Genomic DNA, 26,210 nt, shown 5'->3' with positions numbered 1-26,210 from the left:
TAATCATATATTGTAAAAATAACACAGTTTTGTATAGTATTATTACAATAGCAATCGATTACAGTCAATATATTTGAAGTACTCCTCTCGCGGAAGTCATAAATTAAGTTTTAATAGCGGTGCGTCGAACGCGCGGCGCACGTTCCAGAGCACTAGCAAAGTAGGCTACCTTTATTTTTTTTGCAAGCTATTTAGCGTATTTTATTTTTGCAACTGTGGTTGCGCAAAGCATATGAGCGGTTAAGTAAGGAAAAATTATATCAATAATTCCTTAACTTCGCTGTACGTGGTTCGAAAGAATATCGATGCTGGTAATCCTGCTGAACTGTGTGACTCTCGGCATGTATCAGCCCTGCGTGGATGATCAGTGTGTTACAAATAGGTGTAAAATATTACAGGTAAATAATAATAAATAACTATTTTGAAAGCAAAAAGTTTTTATTGTGTTCCAATACTGAGCAGTGAGTACTGGCCGAATATATAATTTTTTCGTCGACTCGACGATTAAAAATACTTTGAAAATGGAATGCGTGTTTTGGCGCAGTGCATCAATGGCGCCATTCTTTTTCTTTTAAATTTGCTTAATTTCAGTGACGTAAGATTCAATTAATTATTATTTTATTTTGTGTGTATTTATTAGGTGTTCGATGACATTATATTTGCATTTTTCACATTGGAAATGACGATAAAAATGGTTGCAATGGGTGTGTATGGACACGGCACATACCTCGCTGACTCATGGAACAGACTAGACTTTTTCATTGTTTTTGCTGGGTAAGTAATAATGACATAATTTAAACCTGTTTTATTAGCTTAATATATTAATAAAGAACAAAATTTTAATAAAATTCATGCAAACAAGGATGATTCAATTCATTAATAATTATTTGTAAAATTAATATTAACACCGTTTATAGTTGTCATTACCAGTAATTCGTATGTTAAGTTAATTACTTTTGTATACGTGACATTGCGTGTATATTAATTTTATGTTATGATTAATATGTATTTATTCCTTTGTAATCCAGAGCGCTCGAGTATGCATTGAACGTGGAAAACATAAATTTATCAGCGATAAGGACAATCCGAGTACTTCGTCCACTAAGAGCCATCAACAGGATACCAAGTAAGTATATTATATTATATTATACGCTATTTCCAATTAAAACATAAGTATACTATAATGTAAAAAGAACCTTTTGATAATATTCAAGTGAATTAATAAGCCATAATTTCGTTATAGCTATTAAAAAGAAGGTTGTAGTTACGACTATACATTTTTTATTACTATGATGTTCGAACTATATAGGTTAACTTTAATCCTTAAAAGGAAACTGCCAAACTTTTTTCCTATCACAAACTTTTTGGAAGAAACCTTCCCCCTTTCTCAAAAGAACCATAAAACTAACAAACAATTATTTTAAATAATAAATGTTGGTTCTATCATATTAGGTATAAAATAAACTACTACACCCACATTTATGTAGAAACAAGGTATTTAAAGGTGGGTACAGCGCGCAACAAGTGAATATCAAACACTTCAGAGCACAGGCGTAGCGGGTACTTATTGAGAATATATTAGATCATGCAAACTCGTTGGCGAAGTCAATTTTCATTTTACCCTACTCCATACTCGTTTGCAGCCATTATACGAAATTTAACTTTAAGATATCCATTTTTAGAGCTTCTCATCATACACGGCCTTTATTTTATAAATTAAATAAATTATCTAGCTAAAATGTGAATATATGAAATACGAACAATTTAAGTTTTCAGCGGAATTTTCGTATGTTATTTCAGCGTTCAGCGATCGGATGTTTTGGGATGGTAAACATTACTAAACCAGCTAATTAGAAACACTACATGAATATTTTATGCATGATTTGTCAATGTTGAATAATTTAAATTAAGCCTACGCAATGAAAACGGTTACCACATTAATCTGTCCGCAGTAATTGGTCCACGGGGTATTGGAGTGCAAAATTTAAAACAGTGCTTAATTCCGCTCGCCCGCGTTAGTTATAAATCCTTTTATTCACAACAACAAAGGTGAACGGAGGTAAATTTTCATAAATCACGGCTGCTCGGTCACCGCTTGCAAATAGCTAGTTGCGGGTTCAAACAAAGACGTGGTAAAGTTTAAATCTCATCTGGGAGTTGCAAACAAGTAGGACAATGCAACGCCGCAAATTAAATCGAGGTTCCCCGCGCGTGGTTAGACGTAACATAGGCACTAATTTGTCCAGCCACAATTTATTGCTTTCGCTGAGGTTTTATGTGTACGGAAATTAAATGGAGATTTACGACGAGATTGAAAACCTAATACTCGGAATCGATTAAATGCTATACTGTTAATAGTGATATTAAGTTCTTCGTGCGAGCTTTGTTACGTGCCTATTGATAGGTTATTAAATTTAATGAATTGCACCCGTATAAGCGGTCTAACGAAAGTAATTAATTTCGATTGTTATTCACTGATTCATTCGTGAGAATAAAAGAATAAGCGAAGTGAGTTCGAACAATAAATCTTAAGTAATTGCTTTTTGATCACTTTCATCGAAAAGGGTTATTTCTATTGTAATTGTTTTTGTTATATTTAAAAGGCATTTCATTTGAGTTTCTCTTTACAGGTATGCGAATTCTAGTGATGCTATTGCTGGATACATTGCCAATGTTAGGAAATGTTCTTCTGCTTTGTTTCTTCGTATTCTTCATATTTGGAATAGTCGGTGTGCAATTGTGGGAAGGTATTCTGAGGCAGCGATGCGAACTCGTCCTCCCGACGAACGTGCTCCGACCCAAGTATGTCAGTTTTATTTATTGCACGACCCCATTACTAATATATTGCCTTATACTTGATGCATTGATATCATAAAACATATTTTTTGTCAGAAGAAATAATATTTGTTAAAAATTTCCATCTGAAAAACCTCAACATTGCGAGACCGTCGTCAATGGATCCAGTATTTTATACCGCTATATTTTTAGCTCAAAAGAGACTTTGCAGAACGTCCAACAATTGAATAACGGAAACAGAATATAAATTTCAACAGCTCTTTGAATATTTATCTAAGAGTAAAAATGAGTTTTTTATTTCATACCATTTGCTCGAGATCGCTAGTCTTAGCGGCACGTCCCATCGCTAAAGTTGACTGCATGCAATATTTAACGCTTATGTCGAGCACATCCAGGGCTGCTCCACTTCATTCAACATTTTACATTACTTATATAGTACATTATTAACACAAATGCGCATGCGGTCAATGCTTACATTTAACACTTAAATATTGCATTCCGTCAATACTCACATGAAATACAGTTTTTGATACTCGCATGGTGATTCATGAGGTGCGAAACTTGAATCCAATTAGATACATAGCGTTAACTCCTGCATATGACGATTAAAACTCTACATGAAGTTGATGAGACAGAGTTTTTTGTGGTAGAAATATTACGTAGTTATTACATGCCCTATTGTTTGAATTTATATTTTGAGTGAAATTGAACGAGTTAAAAATGCAGTTCTATGCATTGAAAAGTACATATCAGCTGCAACAGACGAGCATTCGAAACTTTATAATTGTTGTATTTTTGACTCGTACATCATACTAATATTGATGTAGAACAGATCGTAGGAACATGACACCCGTCACCACCTCATCAATTTGTGTTCCAGAGACCTGTCCGAATGGTACAGAGTGCGCGTCAGAATCAACTCGTAAGAATTTGCGATAAAATAAGTGTTTCTCTTAAAACATTGGAATTGTTGTTACGTGTACCTTTACACATCTGCCGTCCAGATGTGCTTTTGTTTCTGCTTCCCTTACGAGCTGGCAGTTTTATTATGACATTAGCTCTCACAACACTTAACCCATTTTTCATTTTAATTACTCGTTCAGGTTAACACATAAAACTGCCAGTTTGTTCAAATTCAACTACACGACAGATAGTCCTACAACACTTATTTATCTACTCTTGATATCTATTACTACAGTATATACACAATTTTTCAAAGTTATGAATTTATTTAAATGCACAAAATGTAAATAATTATACTCACACCATTCTAAAAAATATAATCCAACTACAGATATCACATCAATTTATATAATAACATCATCAACAAATAACATCAATGACTTGGTTAATGGCCGTATATTAATTTGCAATTTACACCACATAATATTATGAACATGATGTTTAAAAACAAGAAAAAATATACTAAGTACTAATGTTCGCACCATTTGAAGATAAATTCGCTTATGTACTTAATTGCTCTCGGTGTTGTGGTCTTTTCTTGAATTACAAGAAAGGGCAACTTAGTAAGATCGCTATTACGCTCGAACTGCTATTAACGTGAATCGAGTGGCCCACCGGCATAAATCATTTCAGATTCAATGTTTACCTGACTTTCTGAATACCCTTAATCGGCAATTACATTGAAATCCGTAACTAATTATTCTTACCCTTTATCCTTCCCCTTCGCTTTCATTGTCCGCATGCCCTTTCAATGTGCCATTCAACGTTTCAGTAATCGCATGATTATTAATAATGCTTGAATTAGTTCATTTGAATCGCTCCGTGCTTACGGCTTTTATAATACAATCACGTTACGCTATTTAGTTATGCACACGTCAATTTAGTTTATGTATATCAATGTTTGTGTTATAGTATGTATTTATACATTATCATGTATAGTATAAGCTATATAATATTAATATTTTATCCTGATTTCGTATCATTACTTAGTTGCTATCCAAAAATAATCAACAAATCAAATAAAAATTAAATTGAAAAAAATCAACTTTATATCACAAGAGTCCTTATAAAATTGTAAATAATAAATGACTAAAGACTAATCTATGGCAGTATTTTTAACATGTTATATTTGAATGCAGCATATCGTTTTACTACGAGTTCTCGAAAGAACTAGACTACATCTGTACGACGCCCGAAGACAGCGGGATGCATCTGTGCGGAAACTTTCCTCCGTACCGATACGGGCCTCTTGTATGCAACGAGACCGCTAAACCGTTTTCATACAACACTCCAACGAACACGTCTTGTGTAAACTGGAATCAATATTACACAAACTGTACCCAGCGAGGCTCCAATCCATTCCAAGGAACGATCTCTTTCGATAATATCGGTCTCGCATGGGTCGCTATATTTCTAGTAAGTTTCTTGTTTGCTCGTGGAACTTGTAAAAAGTAAAATTTATACGTGATCCCTTTTTATCGACTTCTAGGTAATATCTCTCGAAGGATGGACGGATATAATGTATTACGTACAGGACGCGCACAGTTTTTGGGACTGGATTTATTTCGTGCTGCTCATAGTCGTAAGTGTTTATTACTTTTCATTCTAGTAATGAATTTGGTGAAGAAAATACAAGTCTCATTTTCTTTCGGCATGTTTTTTAGATTGGATCATTTTTCATGATCAACCTTTGCTTGGTCGTAATCGCAACTCAATTCAGTGAAACCAAAAAACGTGAAATGGAACGAATGCGTGCGGAACGTGCCCGCTTTACTTCATCTTCAACTTTGGCATCGTCTACGAATAACAGCGAACCTGCTACGTGCTACGCGGAAATCGTAAAATACGTAGCGCATCTGTGGAGGAGATTTAAAAGGAGAATGGCGAAAAAAATCAGGTTAGCTAAGAAACATTTTAGTGAAACTACTATAATTTGAAGTTTATTTATCATTTATATGAAGTGTTTTATTTTTACATCTTGGAAATAGTTTATAATTTACTTTTATAAAATATCGTAATTTTATAAAAGTAAATTATAGCTATTTTCTCTTACAATAAATAAAATACCTAAAAAAGATTTAAATTTTCAAAACATAATAGTTAGGAACCTAAATTAATTGTATTAAATTACCGAAGTGATAAATTGAAAATAAATAAAACTAAAGACAAAGTTTAAGCCGTTAAATTATTACAGGGTTTACCGATATCAAAGAGCTCAACTCCAATGGCGAACAAGTCGGGAAACTTTGCAATTGCCAGCAAATCGACCGAAACAACATCATCCCCGCTGCCCGAAACTACATCCTCAGGTAATATACCTTTATTGATTTTCGCATTTTTCAGTTCTGTTATAAAGTAGTTATTTTAATTCGATATAGCTGCTATACAATCCTTACAAAACTTGTAATTTACCATTATAGTTGTGTTTGTCCTCCCTTTTCCGATAATCATAATACATTTTATTAGGAATCATCATGCTATTGTAAACATAAATATCCTATTTTTGTGCTTTTATTGTTTAAGGATTTAGTTAGGTATCTTTTGATTTTTTTTGAAGGGAAACTTCTTTATTGGGGTTAGAAAAAATTTAGTGTAACATTTTTTCGTTACGCGTTACATTTTTCCGTTAGGCGCCATCTTAATCCCTACCACGCGTGATTGACGTATTTCTGTAAAGTTGCATATATGTAGTTAATTATTCTTTGAAAAATAAGGTCATAAGGAAGTTTGACTTCTTACGTGTGTACACTAGTACTCGGACACGTTTTTTTATTTGATAAAAACCCACAACTGCCACAACTACCTTTCTTTGCAAACATATAAATATACAAACAATATTCTAAGGTTACCTCGATCCTTTCTACATAATAATACTTGAGTAAATTTAAAGGGTAACGGCAAGAGCTCAGAAGATATAGAGGAGCCGCTCAGCCGACCGAGCCTGTTGCGTGTGCCCTCGCTCTCGGCTGCGGACCTCGAGGTAATGTCATTTATATGCGATACATGAGATTGGATTTAACCTGTTGTTAGCTAGATTTTATTTCTGAGTGATTTTTGAAAAAAAAAAACTTTTTTATTTTGATATTTTCAATTTTTTGTCATTGAGTATGAAATAAATATATTTTTTAATTTCATATTTTTTTGAAGTGAAACTTCTGTAGGCGCGTTAAGGGTAAAATTTCAAGGTTGCGTCATGACAATACCGTCACGTCATGGAGAAAGGCGACGATTTTGGTATCATTGTATCTTGCCAAAGAATTTTCACTTCAGTCACGTGTGCTCGGCACACACGCTCTTGTTTGTAATTTCACTTTATAATAATGGTGTAAAAGAATGTTAGTTGATAAAAAATACATTAATAGAGATAGAGACTGCAAATATATATTTTTTGTTTATGGGATTCACTGCTAAAACACTGCACTTGTAATCGAATTTGTGGGCAAAGTTCGTCAAAATTAAAAATACGAGTATTCAGTAATATCCCAGACTTTAATACAACTAAATGTTCTATTCACATAGAACGCATCGAACCTGTCTCTTCTCTCGCCGCCGTCGCTCGCGCGTCGCCGCTCGTCAGTAATGTTCAGTGACACAGTGCTCTTACATGCACCAAACGCTCCACACTTAGCACATCCTAACAACGTCTGCTCTTCTGAGAAAATGACGCAAACCGGTATGTATCACATCACCTAAAAACCCCCAATTTATTATAATCATCACATTTCAATCACTTTACTTTCTGTCTATTTTGGCAACTGAACTAATGCTTTCCCCAGTTAATAATCAGTTCAATTTTATAGATTCATTGTCTCAACGTGACTGGCTTAAGAGCCAAAGTGGTGAGTCTAGTTATCGTAGATCTAGACGGGCATGCTGTCTAAATTTTCTATTTCCCTCCTCTTGATACTTATCTGTACTCTAAATTGTAGATCTATCAAATGTTTACTATTAGCATATTATAATATATTCTTTTGTTCCTTAAGATCAAAATTCATAAACCACTTGTATTTTTACAATTAATGTTGTTGATAGATATTATGGAATATCTGAAATATGAAATTTAAGAATTTAGGTAAAATACATGTAGTAAAATTTCTGATTCCAATTGAAGATAATATGAAATAAATATTACTTAACATAGATAAAGATATTACTTTATTTCTTTATAATCATCAGAATATTGTATGTAAATTCAAATTATACAAGAATACCTAACGAAACACAATATTTTTATTGAGATGATATGAAATGGTTTCATGAATTTAACATTATCGTAATTCGTTAAAGATAACAAATCTCATAAGAATTACTAATAAGCATTAGGCATGAAAGAGGAAATGTAACACACTAACTATATTATAATAAAAATAAAATGTATGATCAATGTTGGAATATAACAATGCAATATAGATGTAGAATTAGGCCAACTAGTTTTGAATAGCTGTACAAATTTTGAATACTCCTACTAGTTTAGATGTAAATTGAAAAAAGAGGTCAAAACTTAAGAAAACAATAGATGTTAGAAACACTTTAATATTAGATTTAGAGTAAGCACTAAATAAATGTAATATGCTAGGGCCTATGGAATATTAATTAATGATGAATAGATATCAATAAAGATTTAAGACAAAGTAAGTTATAATAGTATGAACAGCGTTGTAATTAGGGGAGATAAAAAAATGTAACACACAACTTCATGTATATGAAATGAAATAGCTCTGCAGCACGCAGCAGGGCAGCAGGTGAATACGCCCATGATTAATTTACACATTGAATAGACTATAGACTATATACTAAGTTCTAAGCCACAATTTGCCATTACTCAAATTAAATTACCCCTGGTCAAGAACTTTGGTGTGCTTGTAATTATAATTATAGATAACTAGCGGTCCGCCCCGGCTTCGCCCGTGGTACATGTTTTCGTTTTCTCTACATAAGAACCATCCTCGTACTTCAAGGAATACAATAAAAAAAGAATTATCGAAATCGGTTCAGCCGTTCTCGAGTTATGCGCTTACCAACACATTTTGCGATTCATTTTTATATATAAGATTATAACATAAAACCAGAAATTAGATCCACCAATGCAATGATGCCTATTAATGTATAAACGCCCTCTGGGCTAGAACTTCCATACGCCCGTGACAATTCAATTCGCGTAGAATTCGACCTCCCGGCGGAGACCGCAGAGGAGCGAGCTGCGGCTGGCGGAGCGATGTCGTGTCAGGAACTGCTAGCACTCTCCGGGGCTTTATCCGCTGCTTTGCCTACGGGACAAGTGGCTTTGGACACATTCTTTGAAGAACTCACTAAGGGAATCAGTAAGAGGGCCGGCGATGAGAAAACTGATACTAAGGTAGGTAACAATATGATGGTAAGATTACAGAACTGCTAGCGCTCTCCGGGGCTTTATTCGCTGCTTTGCCTACTGGACAAGTGGCTTTGGACTCATTCTTTGAAGAACTCACTAAGGGCATCAGTAAGAGGGCCGGCGATGAGAAGACTGATACGAAGGTAGGTAACAATACGATGGTAAGATTACAGAACTGCTAGTGTTCTCTGGGGCACTATCCGCGTCTTTGCCAACGGGACAAGTGGCACTAGACTCCTTCTTCGAAGAACTAACCAAGGGCATCAGCAAACGGGCCGGCGACGAGATGACTGATACGAAGGTAGATAACTGGTATGGTAAAAATATGTAACTTATGTGTCAAGAACTGCTTGTTCTCTCCGGGGAACTATCCGTCGCACTGCCTACGGGGCAAGCATTGGCATAAGTTACTGGGATTGTAATGGTAAGATTTCGAAGCAAATTACTTATTTAATTTGCGTAAGCGAGATGGTAAGATTACAATGAAATTCTTTCGATGCGAAAATATTTGATATTTCATTGATTGGTTAATGTGGCAAACTTAAATATTTGATTATACTTATCAATTGAGGTCAGATTGGAAAATAAGTACTCATTGATATTATTTGAAATTAAGAAAAAATAAATACAATTTTTACAAACATAACCATGACGAAAAGTAGTTCTACGAGTTTCCATAATATATTGCAAAACATTAAACTTTGTTCTAAATGTAATACAGCTTTATTTTACTCGAAATAAATAGTGGAAAAAACCTTGCGAATTTTCTGTGTGCTTATCGTTGCTAGAATCGCAAGCATCTTGTTTATCAATCCATCAATCTAAAGGTTTTTTATTACTAGTAGGTATAAACTGTTGCGCTAGGCATCCAATCCCGTTTGATTTCAGGTCGTAGAGATAGAAGACTTTTCATGTTGCGCTGATTTGATAGCGGCAGAGGCCGCTGCCAAGGAGACAAAAAAGAACAGATTTACTAATGCCTGTTCGCTGTTATGGAATCGAATAAATAGACTCATGTCGTTACTGAGAAAACATATAAAAAATATCGTTAATCACAAATACTTTCAGCAAGGTATTTGTACTATTTAAATATTCAATTTTTAGTTTTCTGATAATCTTCTTATCTTATTTATTGATGGCTTATTTTAGGTATATTGTTGGCGATTTTAATAAACACTTTGTCAATGGGCATCGAATATCACAACCAACCAGAAGAGCTCACTGTAATCGTGGAAATTAGTAATATCGTATTCTCAGCGATATTTGCGGTTGAAATGATACTTAAAATCATTTCCGAAGGCCCATTTAAATATATTTCCAATGGATTTAATGTATTTGATGGTGTCATAGTTATTTTGAGGTACTACTTGAGCATTTTAATTGCAACTAAGTTCCTAATATGTTATTGCATTATGTGATTTATTCAACTCTTTTTTAATTTGTGCAGCGCATTTGAGCTTGCTCAAAGTTATGGTCACGAACATGATTTAGCCGGAAGTTCTGGGTTATCAGTATTACGTACATTTCGCCTACTGAGAATACTGAAACTTGTTCGATTTATGCCTAACTTAAGAAGACAACTCTTCGTAATGCTACGGACAATGGACAACGTTGCCGTGTTTTTTTCGTTACTCGTTCTTTTTATATTTATATTCAGGTAAATATACATACCATTTTATTTAAACATCGAATCTTTATTCAGATAAATTAAATTTGTGGGGTATTTAAAAATAAAAATTAAAAATATTTTTATTAAAATGCATGCAATAAATACAATTTATAAATCAATCAAGATTTATTGGAAAATAATCAAAGTTATTAAATTTATCATTAAAAAATAAAACTGCTATCTATCTTTCCAATTCTTCTGGGAATCTGTCTTTTATAATTTTTTCTTTGGTTCAATAACTTCAATAAAAAATAAAGAGCAAAATCGAATATCTTTAAATTTATAACTTCCAATCACCATCGCTTCGTGTCCTTAAAATTGTATTTCATACCCTGTAGTTTCTATTGCTTCAGTAGAAAACAATATCTAGGCCATTTCAATGAACCGATTGCTTATGCAATCTTTTCATTTTTTCATAGCGAAAGAAGATTTATACGGGTCTTAACATTATCTGAATATTTTCTACTTACTTGTAACACCTGCATTCTTTAACCCGTGCACTATTTAACTGTGAGTGATTTCGCCTATTTCTTTGAACTATCCTGTGTTAGTTACTTCTATAATAACATTATAATCACAACACACCACCACTGTCTACACTGTTCACATTTTTCTCTCCTATTAATCTTAAATATTATCTTATCTACAGTAGTGACTCACGCTTATGTGCTTTTTCTCTATTTATTTTATTTCCACTTGTTCTTTTCACTTATCATTTTAGATTTAATGATTTCATTTTCCTTCTTTATATCAAAGGACTGTAGTAACTTTTCTTATCTAATCGTATATTGCGTGGTAACGTTCAGCATCCTCGGTATGAACCTCTTCGGGTGCAAATTCTGCAAGAAAGATGAAGATGGCGATCTTGATTGTGACAGAAAAAACTTTGATACTCTCTTGTGGGCCTTTGTCACAGTTTTTCAGGTATTAAACATTTTGAATTAAAGAACCTAATAAACAATTCAAAAACAGACTGAACTTGCAACATACTAAACGCTTACCTTCGGGTCCGTCAGCAGTAAACACTCACGACAGAATGACCATCCGTTAACAGAGAATTGTCATTGTGACGGCTAATCTACTAACCACGCGAGTACACAAACCTCTCACTATGCTGCAAGAATAATATTCTATTATCTGTCTAAATATTGAAATTAAGTTCGATTGCAACCTTGCATCATGGTGTTTTATTAAACAGGCGTTCAGTCGCGTAACCGCTAGCCTAGTGTTGCATAGAGAACAAATAGAACCATCCGTAACAAATTGCTCAGATGTCATTTAGTATCACGATCATTAACAGAATATCGTTCAATAATCTCATACACGTTGTTGACGTGCACATAAATTTAGGTAGCTTGTTCAGTAGGCTAGATTGAGGTCGATCGAACCGATACGCGGACTACCTTCGTCAGTTTCTCTATTCCCACTACTACAACTGTAACCACTCAGTTTAAACTTTAAACAGTATCTCTATCACTTTGCATGCTGCTTCTATTATTTTCAAACTATTTTTAAATTTTGAATAAATTGATGCAGTTTAAATTAGCGTCACTAAGCATGGTTTATTTATTTTGATGCAATTACTCTCCTACTTTCACTAAAATTCCTGCATTCTTCTTTCTCAAAATCCTCAGATTCTCCAAATTTCTTCTAAACTGTTAAATTACAAGCCGTAGTGTGTTAAATGAAGGAAAGTTTAAAATTTTCTTTATCTGCATAACGCTCGGTTGACTTACATGAATGCATTACATGAATGATAAATTTATGCAGTTAAAAATTTTAAGAATGGACATCTTACATGCACTTTATTTTTCTCCTAATTTTCTCATACAACTTTTTATAGCATCTATCTTTATGATTTTCATATAAAGAGGCAGTATTTAAAGATGAATGTTAATATTATTAATCTTTTATTGGGGAACATGCACTGAATAACAATAAAAATCGTTCATAAAATTAAATACATTAACAAGAACAAGACCGTTGGTAGTGGCGTTTAACGACGATAACACTGCTTGTCGATTGATCGATGCTAATGATGTGATATCATTCATTAGTAATAGCATCATTTACCCATACAATATCATGCATTTTTATTTCCACACCGTGGTATGAAGGCATTGTGAAACAGTTTTATCGTCGTGAACGCAACGAAATGCTAAGGACGGTTCGGTCGCGGCGTATGCGCCTAGCATTTTGTTTTTCTTTCATTTTCTCATCGGGCTCACCACGCAGTATTCTGGGCATGTACCTATTCGGTGGTAAGTTTTGCAAGTTCGTCGAAGACAATGGCACCGAGAGAGACTGTACTTGCCCTGAGATCATATCGCATCATCCCAAGTGTGAATGTGACAGAAAACATTTTAATAACATCTTATGGGCTACGGTCACTGTCTTTCAGGTAAGCTTTGAAAGACGAGTAGACAAATACACTGTTAATTTATTTGCGACCCCTTTCGAATGAAGTAGAGGTATATGCGTGTTTCTCGTATTAATATTAAACCAACTGTAGTGCAAAAACATTGATATCTGCTCAGAAATAATACGTAATATTTATGATAAACATGGCACGAGAAGCTCGGATTTGTTATTGATGTATTTAGTTTGTAGTTAGGTTTCAGTTTAATGTAACATTAAATTTAAAAGCTTAGTAGTTAGTGCATCTTGCTTTGTTAGTGAATTAGTAGGTAATGCTGGACCCCTTTTGCTTGTGTACTCCAAACCGCCGTCTGTGTTAATTTTATAACAGTGTAATTTTTAATGTACACTAACACTGCAAAACTTGATAACACAAACACGCTCTGTACTAACAACTTTTATTTTATTTTAATTGATGTATTAAGTTCATAAACGTTTTAATACTTTACAACTTATACCAACATTACGGCACGACTTAAACACGATGTGACAGCACACCTTGCTTATTATTTATTGGAAATATTTTCAGATAAATGTTGTGGTAGAGTTATTGGCAAAATGAATAAGTTGTAAAAGGATCCATCAACATTTTCAGGTATTGACACAAGAAGATTGGAACGTGGTTCTATTTAATGGAATGGAAAAAACGAGTCATTGGGCTGCGTTATATTTTGTTGCGCTAATGACATTTGGCAATTATGTTTTATTTAATTTACTTGTTGCTATTTTAGTAGAAGGGTTTAGTTCCGAGGTATGTGTTATATGGAAATGCGTTAAATGTTTAAGTTTAATGAGCTTCGCTTTACAAAATATCGCATTTTTAGCGAAACGAAAGAAGAGAGCGGGAACAACGTGAATTGGCAAAGTCAAAATTATCAAGTGAATGTTTTTCTGACAACAACGAATTGCAATACGATGAGTCTAATTCAGGATCACATTCAAGTGACAGCTTTTCTCAGGTGAAACGATCAAGAAATTTATAATCTACATATTTTATTTGTCTTTTTCTGTCTTTACCCTATTGGTCTATCGAAACTTTTGTTTATTTTATCCGCTCTTTTCTATGATTATTCCCGCTTTCTATTATTCTCTTAATTTTTTTTCTTTTGTTTTCCTCTTCTTTATCAGTTTCACAATATGAAATTATTTACGTTTGCTTATTTATCTAATAATAGAATGAAATAAAAAACTATTGGAAATCGGCGGATGACGTAAGAAAAGCTAAAGATGATCCAAGCGGCAATAAAGACAAAGTGATAAAATCTAGACGAAAACCGAAATCCGTCACCCACAATCCTACGCTTTGTAAGGATTGTGCACAATCTAACAAATGCAATATCCAAAAGGTCAGTAAACACCAATTCGTATGGCGATGTTTATCAATTTTAATTTTTAGATGTCTAATTTCAAGTTTTATTTATGTTGCCTTGAATTGTCGTCACTACTCATCTTTGTGTGTATCTAGTAATCGATGCAGTTTGTAAAACTCAAGAAACTTTCACATTTTAGGAATCAAAAATGTTAGCAAACACCGCCAACGATCACAGCAACAGTACAGTAGTACCAATGATAACTCATACAGCAGCCACGCCGCAAGATTCGCCTTCCACCACATTAGAGCCCGGGGCGTCTTTTCGAGATTTCCACGTAGCTTTAAGTTTAGAGAGATCATCCATGTTATCTAGTTTGGACTCGATTGACCGCACATCTGTATGTATAACATTTTTGTCACAGCATAATATTGTTTTCTTTACTTTATGCTTTAATTCATTCTTCAATATTTATTACCTGTACGCTGTGACATTACCTTTGAAATTACAAAATTATCCAGTTAATTAACATTGAAAATTATTTATTCCTTTTTTCAGTGTGCAAGTATACCAGGTTTACTGAAACCTCCAAATAGTTACACATTAACTCTCCATTCAGCTGCCGCAGCTTTAGGTTCGGAGAAAGCTAGATTGCCCATGTCTCTAGCTCCTCCACCATTAACTTTAGCTCTTCCACCAACGAGACCAACTTCACCTGGAACTCCAACTACACCTAGATCTGTACCATCACCGATGTTACCGGAGAAGAATCTACAAATAACAATCGCTAAAGACGAAAATTGTCTCAATGTTAGTGATAAATCCAGCTTGCTGAGCTCGCAAAAGTAAGTTTGTAGGGATATTAGAATTTAGATAGGTTCCTGACCTTATTTTAATAATAAAATAATTTTCCTACATCGAATTAATCACACTCCAAAATATTATTTAAGCAAAACTGTATGATAATAATATTATCTGCTGCTATAAATCTATATCTTTTTTTACTGGTTCTCCTGTGCAAATAAAGTGAAAACCTGTTAGATTAGCTCTATATTGATATAAATTTTAAACTTCAAATCACCTTTAACTTGTTCATCAGGAGTTTAACTGTAATGACTCCAACTATCAATGGTGAAGACAAATGCAGAGTACAACGCGGCTACAGCTGGAGACTCTCTCGACCGAGTTTAAGGAAAAAGAAACCGAGAACTGGCTCTGATTCTGACGCTGTTATCTTGAATAATGGAAGGGATCATATTGCATGTAATGGTAAATAATATTGTGAACGTTATTTCAGGTGATAACATTTTCATCGGTTAAGCTTTAGAACAATCTTCCATCATCTGTGTTTCCGATAAACTATGATTTAGGGACTTTTAAGAAAAAAGCATATTTTTTTCTGAAAGGCCAAATACCTGTGCCTCGTAATGCACGGAGAGCTCGCCCATCTTCATGACTCTGACTCCTATTCCCTTCTTATAATATGTTATGGACGAAAAATAACTCTTTCATTTCTTTTCTATCCACTACCTAAAAAACAATCCAACCTACATAACCAACCTAAATTCCATTTCAATTGCTCAGGATCAAGTCTCCGCAAGAACGACATACTCCTCTCATCGTCAAACGTGATAAAGAACGACACGCAGGCAGAGTTGCCCAACAACCGGTCCCGCAACCAGCTGCCCGCGAGAGTACTAACTGCGCCCGCTAGACGAGTTTCTGCTCATGCTACGCCGATCCTACCCGATGTGAGTATAATAATTTTATTATCTAATTTCGAATATTTAACGATTTTATCTTGTGAACTTGACACAACGCGGTCTTTCGAGAGTAGAACACCAAAAAAAGACGGGTTGAACTCCGGGAGTGCGGGCAGAAGTGAAAACTTGATTATTAACGTTGAGCATGTTTGATATTTAGGAATGGTATCCGTCCGCTTTTTCGATCAGGTCACGTGTCCTGACGCGAGTTTAAGATTTTATACCCATTACAGAAAAAGTGCTCAACGCCGCTAAAGAAGTTTTCACTTCAATAATTTTATTATCTAATTTCGAATATTTCAACGATTTTATCTTGTGAACTTGACACAACGCGGTCTTTCGAGAGTAGAACACCAAAATAAATGCTAGTTACACAAACGTATCTTTTGTACCCGATGTAAGTTTACTAATCGTTGAAAATTTTAACTATATCTGCACAGAGCAAGCAGCCTCGCGAGCTAATTGCTGCGCAAAACAGAATACTTGGCTCGCAAAATGACAGCGCATGCGTTTTCTTCGTCGTTTTTCATGTCCACACTAAACTGAGCTGCTTCGCGAAGTAATTGCAGCGTGAGGTGGCTCTCTCTACCCATCTAATCACTATCTAATATTTATTTAGGACTTGTCCGCACAGCAATATTAAACGCGCGGGTTCTTTCTCGCAATTCTGTAACAAATGAATCTAATGGTTTTATTTTTTGGTTAGATTGATCTTTGCATGAGCCATTTAAGACCGGAAATATTTACGTATTATTCAATCTCAGGTTTCCTGGAAAGCTCCAGAAGCAGGTTTTTCATCAGATTCAACAGTTCGATTAGACACCGTTAAATCACCTCCTCATAGACTCTCCTTAACCAACGACTATCTAACAGGTAACTTTCAATAAGTATTCAATATGCACATACTGTTACCGATGCTGACTGAACTGACGGAAAATAAATTGATAAATTTTTCAATTCAGTGGGAAATACATTTTTTCCAAGTATTACATTAACCAATAGATATGAAATGTCTTTTGAAACTATAAACAATATGTTGTATAAACTGATAAACTTTAATAAATACGTAAACCTATATAAAACCTATTTAAGTCACATAAATTATTGATACTTATATATTTAGTGACATCAGTATCAGAAGTAAAAGCGAGTAACCTAACATCGAGCGGGCAGATCGCACAACTCCCGCGCGCTCGCGAGTCTCTGCCCAGGAACAACCAACCGCTGCCGTTGATCAAACAGATCAATGAGGAGGTCAGTTTGTTTGTTTTATTTGTGAAATGTTTATTTTAATGCATGTATATATTATTGTTCTTGAATGTAGCAAAAATACAATATTTACTAGATAGAAATTGTCGGGTAATTAACATAAGGTCCAAATAATTAATTTGGTAGAGATATTATGTAATTCTGATAGACTAACATAACTTAGCTACGACATTCGCTCAGCATAAGCACGTATAAGTCAGTACAGTACAATTACAGACTAATTACCAACTTGCTACAAGATTATTAGAAATACTTAACTAACTTTGCCCCTTCCATTTTAAGAAAATGTTATTAATTTATCCTATGAATATTTAGTTCTCGTCATAAATCTCTACTAAGTTACAAAAGAAATAAGCAATATAAATGGCATCAAGATAATGCAGTAGGCATCAGGATAAAAATGGAGAATAAAATGAAACACCCACTTACGAACAATGTCCAACACTGGTCAGTTCTCATAATTACCGCCTCGACAAATGACCGCTCTACGCTACACTAATGTTCGACTAGTTCTCGTTCTTGATTAATGAACTACAAAGTATAAAATGGAAAAAAATAAACTATTGAAAGAAGTTCTTTCAGATTTTTTACCGATCGCTAATGATTTTCCTTCGTAGATTTTACAAAATTCTAGTGTTTTATATGTACAAGTAACAAATGTAATTTAAGGTACATTTCTTAACTTAAACGTATCTTAAATAAAAAAAGCTTTTATTTGCATTATTATAAAACTAAAGTTTCTCTGACAAACAACATAGTATAACAAGCACAACTCAAGTTTTAATTCTATATTAAATTCAAGTACGTCAAGTCGCTAAGCAAATGTTAGAACATAGAGCTAGCGGCAACACTTAATGTGGGCTAATTCTACAACGTAGTTTATTTACAGAAAATGTTTTCTTCGTGTTGTTTTCATTATTTTTATATTTAAGTTCCCATATTTAAATTTAAATTTAATAATATTAGTCTACTAATTAATATTAAAAAATGTAATTTGAAATTGAAATGATAAGTCCCTTGAGAATATAGAGTACTAGTGGTCTTTTAACGTGACTCATTCAATGGAATCGTTATTATTTTTAGACTCCCCAGGGAACTTTTTAGAATATTAATACGAAAAATTTTAATTTTATCAAATGTGATATACATTTTGTGTTACATTTTTACAACGATTCCATTTCATCTTTTTTTACAAGACTAATTGGATGCCGGAATTTGTTATTTGTACTCGTTGTTTGGTTAATAAAATCAGTCATTTGTTTGCCTTTGTTAAAAATTCATTAAACAATTACGGTATTCAATATTTGTATCGCATGAAATTTGTAAAATGTCGCGAAAGATGAAACAAAAAGTAAATATGTAATTGTACGCTGTCTCTCAATCTTTATTAGGGTTCATTAAAAATGCGAACTACAAAGGTGGAAGAATTTTATCCAACGTGAATTTATTTACAGGTAACAATAAACAATGTTTGTATATTTTCTTCGAGATTCGACAGAAGAAGATTTAGAGTTAAGGACCTTTTTCGTTTTATGGAGCCGACAGGGTGTCTCAAGGAAAAAGAGGATTATTCTCTCTATATATTTGCTCCGGATAATAAGTAAGTTATTTGCTATGGCAATGTCGTTGTGTGTGCTTTTTGCATGATCCGAATTCTAATCTATTTTCTTAAACGCGAGTGTATTTTAATTTTAAATGAATAAAAAATAATAAATTGGTTTCTAAATCTGTTTAGCCTTAATTTCTACATAAATTTGTATGTGAATTCAAAGCAAATAGATTATAATCAGGCCATTAAATAAACAATAATTATCGCCTAGTTGTGTAACACTAGTATTAGAAGCTATGAAACATCACACACAATACGGGAGGAATTTCAATTAACGGAGATTGCGGATTCTAAGAGCTTTGATCCTTATTAGCATCGCTTTCATAATTTGTCAATAGCATGTCGGGCTCAAGTGAAGCCTTGTCTTTGTAATGTTGATCACAGAAAACCAATTTATCCTAACCAACGCCAATAATATTGATATGACAATATCCAATATAATATCGATACTAATTACTTAAAGCATCCAATTATTTGTTAATTTATTTGCGAATAAACGCGTTCATTGGATATGTAGGAATTAAATACTTTGCGAATAAACATGAAACTTAATAATCGTTTAATTTAATTATGGTGGTTAGAGGCGATTATTTACGTGCCTCGTATTAATTAGTATTTGGAAAACGAGATCAATTATATTGGATTTAATTTTAAATAATTATATACGTGGACTAAAAATATATGTTACATTACATTAATTTAGTGTCATATTGTAAAATATTTATTGGTATTTCTCCATTTTCTTCACTATTATTCACCAATTTTCCGACCCTCGTTTTTTGCTTTGCTTAGTTTTCTGTATTACCAAAATATTTACCTATGTAAAATTAATTTCTAAATCTGTAGCATAAGAAGGTTCTGCACTTGGATGGTAACACGCAGTTGGTTCGACAACATAGTGCTGCTGTTCATAGCGCTCAACTGTATCACATTAGCTATGGAACGACCGAACATACCACCAGATTCTAAAGAAAGGGCATTTCTATCTAGCGCCAATTACGTATTCACTGTCGTCTTTGCTGTAGAAATGTTTATTAAGGTAAGGACTTGTTTTATATCCTGATATGTTTTTAAAAATATCGCACTTGAAAATCTTTGTGTGCTACCCATTTTCTTTGAACATCTGAAATTTCCAATGTCAGTAAAAATATGTTACAGCATTGGAAATATTCCTCTTTAAAAACTTGTAAACTTCCTATGTTAAGTTGTTCCTAGTAAAATTCAGTACAATGTATGTGTATGTTTCCTGAAAATTGCTTCATAATTTCAAATGTAATATCGAACTAAACGACCCCTTTGTTTTATATAGGTGGTAGCATCTGGAATGTTCTACGGGCCAGAAGCGTATTTCACTTCGGGTTGGAATATTATGGACGGTTCATTAGTCATCATATCTATTATCGACTTGCTAATGTCTTTAGTGTCTGAATCCAGCCCGAGGATATTCGGAATATTGAGGGTAGGGTAACTTCGTAATTTAACTGTATTGGATATTAATGAAGATGGATTATTATTATACTTCTAATTTGTTTTTAGGTTTTCAGGTTGCTCAGATCGTTGAGGCCTTTAAGGGTTATCAATAGAGCGCCTGGTTTGAAACTGGTCGTACAAACTTTATTGTCATCATTGAGACCTATCGGAAATATAGTGTTAATTTGTTGCACCTTTTTCATAATATTCGGCATTTTGGGAGTTCAGGTAAGTTTGTATATAGAGTATAAATCTACAACTAAAAGAATTAATAGAGTTATTTTATAAATAATTAGTTTGAATTTTACTAATAATTACTTCGGTTACAAACGTAAACTTATTATCTTAAACTTAAATATTATATCGAAGTGTTTCAAAAAGTTGTGTATTATAAATCTATCTCATTTATGCATGGTATTGTATGCACATTAGGTATTCCCGTCAATCAATACCAATACAGTGATTAACATGACACAAATGTGGCACATGTTAACGCATATCCTAGAGCTAGTTTGGACAAGGTTGCAAATCTACCTGTAACCAATACATTAATTGATAATTATTATGATTTTTTCTTCAATATTTATATTTTATATCGATTTAAATCTACACACTCGATCTAAAAAAGTTTTTATCATCATCAGCCTATTTTATTCCCACTGCACTTCTGCATATCTCTTGAGATGGGTTATGCTGTGACGATACTGTATTTTACTTAATGGAGCAGTACTGTTAGAAAAATAAATTAAAATTTGAAACATTTTATTCTCTAGGATAAAAAATGTGTTCCAAACTTTAGATTTATCCAATAAACAGTTCATAATATACTGTGTCGCAGCTTTTCAAAGGGGCGTTCTTCTATTGCGAAGGCGCTAACATAAAGAACGTGAAGAACAAATCGGATTGTCTGGCGATAGAGGGCAACGTGTGGGTCAACAGGAAGTACAACTTCGACGATCTCGGCAAAGCTCTCATGTCCCTGTTCGTGCTCAGCTCGAGGGATGGCTGGGTCAATATCATGTACACTGGCCTTGATGCCGTTGGGGTTGATCAACAGGTATGTGGTTGTGGTTAGGTGTGGTTTATATTTGCTAATTATGTGTGTTTTATAACGATTTAGTTTTTTTTAACATCCATAAAAAAATTTCGTTAGTTAGTTCATAAAAATCCGAAAAATTGTTGCTTTATGATCGTAGAATCCGTGGAATAACGTAATGCCTGAAACATTTTTAGGGATTGAAACCGTAAAGTTTAATTTGAGATTTGATCTACTTTTAGATTTAATTTAATTTCAGATTTCTATTTATTTTGGTTGATGGTTTTATGATAATAAAACGAACGACGATCACATTGGAAATTACTATAAATATTCATTAATTGTTTTTTATACCAACAGCCAATAGTAAACTATTCAGAATGGCGGCTCCTGTACTTCATTGCGTTCATATTATTAGTGGGGTTTTTCGTACTGAACATGTTTGTGGGAGTTGTTGTGGAAAACTTCCACAGATGTCGGGAGGAACAAGAGAAGGAAGAGAGAGTGAGAAGAGCCGCCAAGAGAGCGCTGCAGATGGAAAAGAAGAGACGAAGTGAGTTCTTTCTTAAGTTGAAAGTATATTTTTTTGACAAAATTGTTGGTTATTGACTGATTTAATATTTTGTTTTTTGATTAATAGCTTTTATAGTTAATATATATATTTATTTATTGATAACATTGACGATACATTGCTACGTATATTACATTGATATCGATGCTAAAAAATGTTTCAATTAAACCTCTATGTTTTTCACAGAAAACATAAACCATTGTAAATGAAAAAAAAAATATACAATCTAACACATTTGTTTTCAGAAATGCATCAAAGGCCGTACTACGCGGACTATTCGCAAACACGCCTGTTCGTTCACAACGTTGTCACTTCTAAATATTTCGACCTGGCTATAGCCGGCGTTATCGGGCTCAACGTAGTCACAATGGCTATAGAATATTACAGGATGCCGCCAGCACTTCAATATGCTTTGAAAATATTTAACTATTTCTTCACCGCAGTGTTCATACTCGAAGCCGCGATGAAACTTGTTGCCCTCGGGTTCAAGATTTACTTGAAAGACAAGTGGAATCAACTCGATGTGATCATTGTAATTTTGTCCATTGTTGGAATAGTCTTGGAAGAGCTAGAGACTAACATTATACCAATAAACCCAACTATTATGAGAGTGATGCGAGTGTTGCGAATTGCAAGGGTTTTAAAATTGTTAAAGATGGCCAAAGGGATTCGGGCGTTGTTAGATACGGTGATGCAAGCTCTTCCGCAAGTGGGCAATTTGGGGCTGTTATTTTTTCTATTATTCTTTATATTCGCTGCCTTGGGCGTTGAACTCTTTGGCCGTTTAGAATGTTCGGATGACATTCCTTGCCAAGGTACATATAGATTAATTTTCTTTCTAAATTGCTATTAGTTATATTTCCTTTTTGTAATTTTCAAATGTTTTTAGGTCTCGGAGAACATGCTCATTTTGCAAATTTCGGAATGGCATTCCTTACACTGTTCCGTGTAGCTACTGGTGACAACTGGAATGGTATAATGAAAGACACATTAAGAGAAGACTGCGACAGCTCTGTAGATTGTGTGCGAAATTGTTGTGTATCTACTATTATTGCACCAATATTTTTCGTTGTTTTCGTACTCATGGCCCAATTCGTCCTCGTCAATGTCGTCGTCGCCGTAAGTATCTACTTATATTGGTTATTAGTAAATCTTAGCTATTATTAATAAACACTCTGTTAATTATATGTTTCTATTCACAATAGGTGCTAATGAAACACCTAGAAGAATCCCACAAGCAAATGGAAGACGAGATCGATATGGACGTGGAACTGGAAAGGGAATTGGAAAGAGAAGCGGACGACGAGGAGGACCGCGCTCTGTGCCGCGCGCTCGAGCAGTGCAGCTCCCCGCGGCCCCTCAACAAGGTACCCTCATTGCCTGCTAACTTCACGTACAGCGAGCCCAAAGTTCAGCCCATACCATCTCCTCGCCGTCGCCGCACATTACATTCCCATCACGCATTGCTCCCGGCCGCTTTACCGCAGAGGAGGGCTTCTCTCTCCCCTCACGCGTTCGGTCGCCGACGACAGGACTCCGCGACCGACGCTCCGGCCGCTCTGTACGAGGAAGACGCCCGCTTCATCGACGCCGATGACGTCGACGAGCTGGAGCCCGGCAGTCCCCCGAGAAGGGATTCGTTCGCCCAGAATCGACGCCAACGCGTCGACAAAAGAAATTCCCTGCGCAGCGAAGAAGCGAGATTGCTTCGCCCCGCCCCCGTGCTTCTCACGGTCCCTTCCACGAGACAGAGCTTAAGAGATAAGACTAAACGCCGCCCGTCCACCGAGTCCGCGACGGCGAGCGAAGTGAGCCACGCATCATTCCGATCGAAAGAAGATCCGTCAATTAAAACAGATCAACCTATTACCGAGGAAGAAAAAATTAGGATAGTCATAGCTGAAAGACGCAAGATAGACACAGAAAGGGCCGAGCCGGACGATATAGTGGAGCTGTCGGAGTGCGGCTCCTAGTGCAGGCGGGGCCGGCCGCACCAGCACCACGAGGTGTACATCTAACGCAAGTCTCGCCCGATCCCTCTGTGCTCCGATTCCTCTCCTTATTCCTCTAAAGGACACGTGGTGAAAGACTTTCGAAGCTTGAACTCGGTTGCTTCAGAGTTACGTAATAGTGTTAAAGTTTGTGAAGAGTATGTTCGAGTGGTTTTGTGACTAAGTGTTAAAACGTTTGGAATCATTTACACTCCCTTTTTACCTGTAGATATCCTTTACCTGAGTTTTCTACTTGCGGCCGGTTCATGAAATACAGACTTTAAAAAATTAAGTTAATTAAATCGTATTGAATTAGATAGCTATTAGAACTAGTCAATTTGTGGTGGTGGTACATTTTCTACGAACGCTGGTGTTACTTTAATCTTTATCTCGTAAATTAGTACGGTGCTTGCTGTGTAAGTTTTGTTCGTTATGTGTAAAGACATTAAACGTTTTCAATGAACCTCAACGAAATGGTGGTTTGTTAATTTATTTTTATTAATGTTTATATGTAGTCATTGTTTTAGGATCAATGTGAATGTTAAAATTGATTTTGTATATGTATAGTATTACGGGTTTCGAATCATTGAAAGTTATTGTTTAAGCCATCGATGAATAAAGCCTATTGTTTGTGTATATTTAGTCGCGAGGAACTTCTAGTAAACGACTGTTTAGTATTGTAGCATCTATTTATAATTATATTTATGTCACTGTCACGTACCTTAAGGATTGACAACAGAACCAAACGTTCGCGAATTGAATATTTCTCTTTTTTAAAACGAAATTGTATTTTCTCTGAATATAAAAGAATCCTATTTTCGTACAGAATTGTGTAATTTAGTACATATTTACTATTAATACGTACATGAACCTAGGAATATTTTTAAAGCCATTAGTTCCGATTGTTAAACCAAAAAAATAACAAAAACGATGCTAAAATTATGTTCGAGTTCAGTTTTGTTGAGCAATTGTTAAACATAAAAAAGTGCAACAGAAAATTATAAAGTGCCAAAATATTATATTTAATTGATTAAAATAACTTATTGTTTGGATATCATTACTTTAGAACCAGATTCAAAAACTATGATGAATATAAATTATGCAATGAATATTTTTATATTTGGTGTATCTAGTCGTTCATCAACGTTCTTACAATTTTCTTTTTATAGTTCGCTAAATAGTAAAAGATTTTCTTCAAAACTAATCTACACAGATTTTTCATCTTTTCCGATAGATATGTGTGTATATCCTGTAAGTTTCTAATATGTGTCTATGTAGTAATTGTAACAGATAGACAGTGGTACTAGTTAGGGACATCAGCAATAAATTTATACTTCGACTGTGCCTTTCCTATTTCTAATATATTATAAACTTGTGAAGTAAATGGTGGATGGTCATGGAACTCGATTTATGTAGTGTAGAAGTTACATAGTGCATTATCGATGTCACGTGTATTTAATAACTTCATGATAACTATTCTTTAAAGTCATTCTTCAATATTCACTTACCAGTTAACAAGTATATCATTCCAACAATGAATCTATTCTCTTATAAATATTCGGTTCTCTTACTTTTCAGACCAACTGACTTCGTAATGAAACTCTACGATTTTTTAAAAAGAACTTATACTTTTATTACACAACGTCTTCCAACCTTTCATACTTTACCTTAAAATTTTAATATTTTCACAGAGTATATATATAATTAACAATAGTTATTAAATCATTACATAATGTAGACATTCTTTTTCTTAACAAACTCTCTAAGAATTGATTAAAAGGAATTTAGTAAATTAAGAATAGTATTTTCGTGATAAAAGAAAATTTCGTGATAATGATGTTTATTTTTTCGGTACTGACTGTATAATATTTTAAGAAGTATGAACAATGTTCATTAGTTGAGTACATCTGTTAACGTAGCTGGCCATCGCCAGAGTTACGACATGTTAGGTTGAAAAATAAATTATTAAATAAA

General features: G+C 34.2%; 1 protein-coding gene across 1 annotated transcript; it reads left to right on the top strand.

The window, feature by feature from the left end:
- Positions 1-294: 294 nt before the first annotated feature.
- LOC149486683 (voltage-dependent T-type calcium channel subunit alpha-1H-like) lies at positions 295-26,210 on the top strand. The gene is made up of 34 exons (XM_089698423.1): positions 295-398; positions 641-774; positions 1,029-1,126; positions 2,631-2,802; positions 4,899-5,175; positions 5,249-5,341; positions 5,424-5,656; positions 5,954-6,068; positions 6,650-6,739; positions 7,279-7,432; positions 7,560-7,598; positions 8,922-9,115; positions 10,019-10,202; positions 10,280-10,490; positions 10,578-10,787; positions 11,606-11,723; positions 13,813-13,968; positions 14,042-14,176; positions 14,393-14,563; positions 14,727-14,927; positions 15,086-15,372; positions 15,627-15,796; positions 16,112-16,278; positions 17,055-17,163; positions 17,414-17,544; positions 19,014-19,159; positions 20,015-20,207; positions 20,478-20,627; positions 20,705-20,866; positions 21,477-21,695; positions 22,035-22,227; positions 22,491-23,060; positions 23,135-23,364; positions 23,451-26,210. Exons 1-34 carry the CDS (start codon positions 306-308, stop codon positions 24,216-24,218), a joined length of 6,573 nt encoding a protein of 2,190 aa, XP_089554549.1. The 5' UTR covers positions 295-305; the 3' UTR covers positions 24,219-26,210.

Source organism: Colias philodice, chromosome 8 (genome assembly GCF_061535455.1).
Source record: "Colias philodice isolate Cphi_HAF_F1 chromosome 8, ilColPhil1 Martin Lab GWU primary, whole genome shotgun sequence".
Taxonomy (NCBI): Eukaryota; Metazoa; Arthropoda; class Insecta; order Lepidoptera; family Pieridae; genus Colias; species Colias philodice.
The sequence above is the reverse complement of the archived record's forward strand: the minus strand, read 5'-3'. Positions and strand labels throughout refer to the sequence as shown.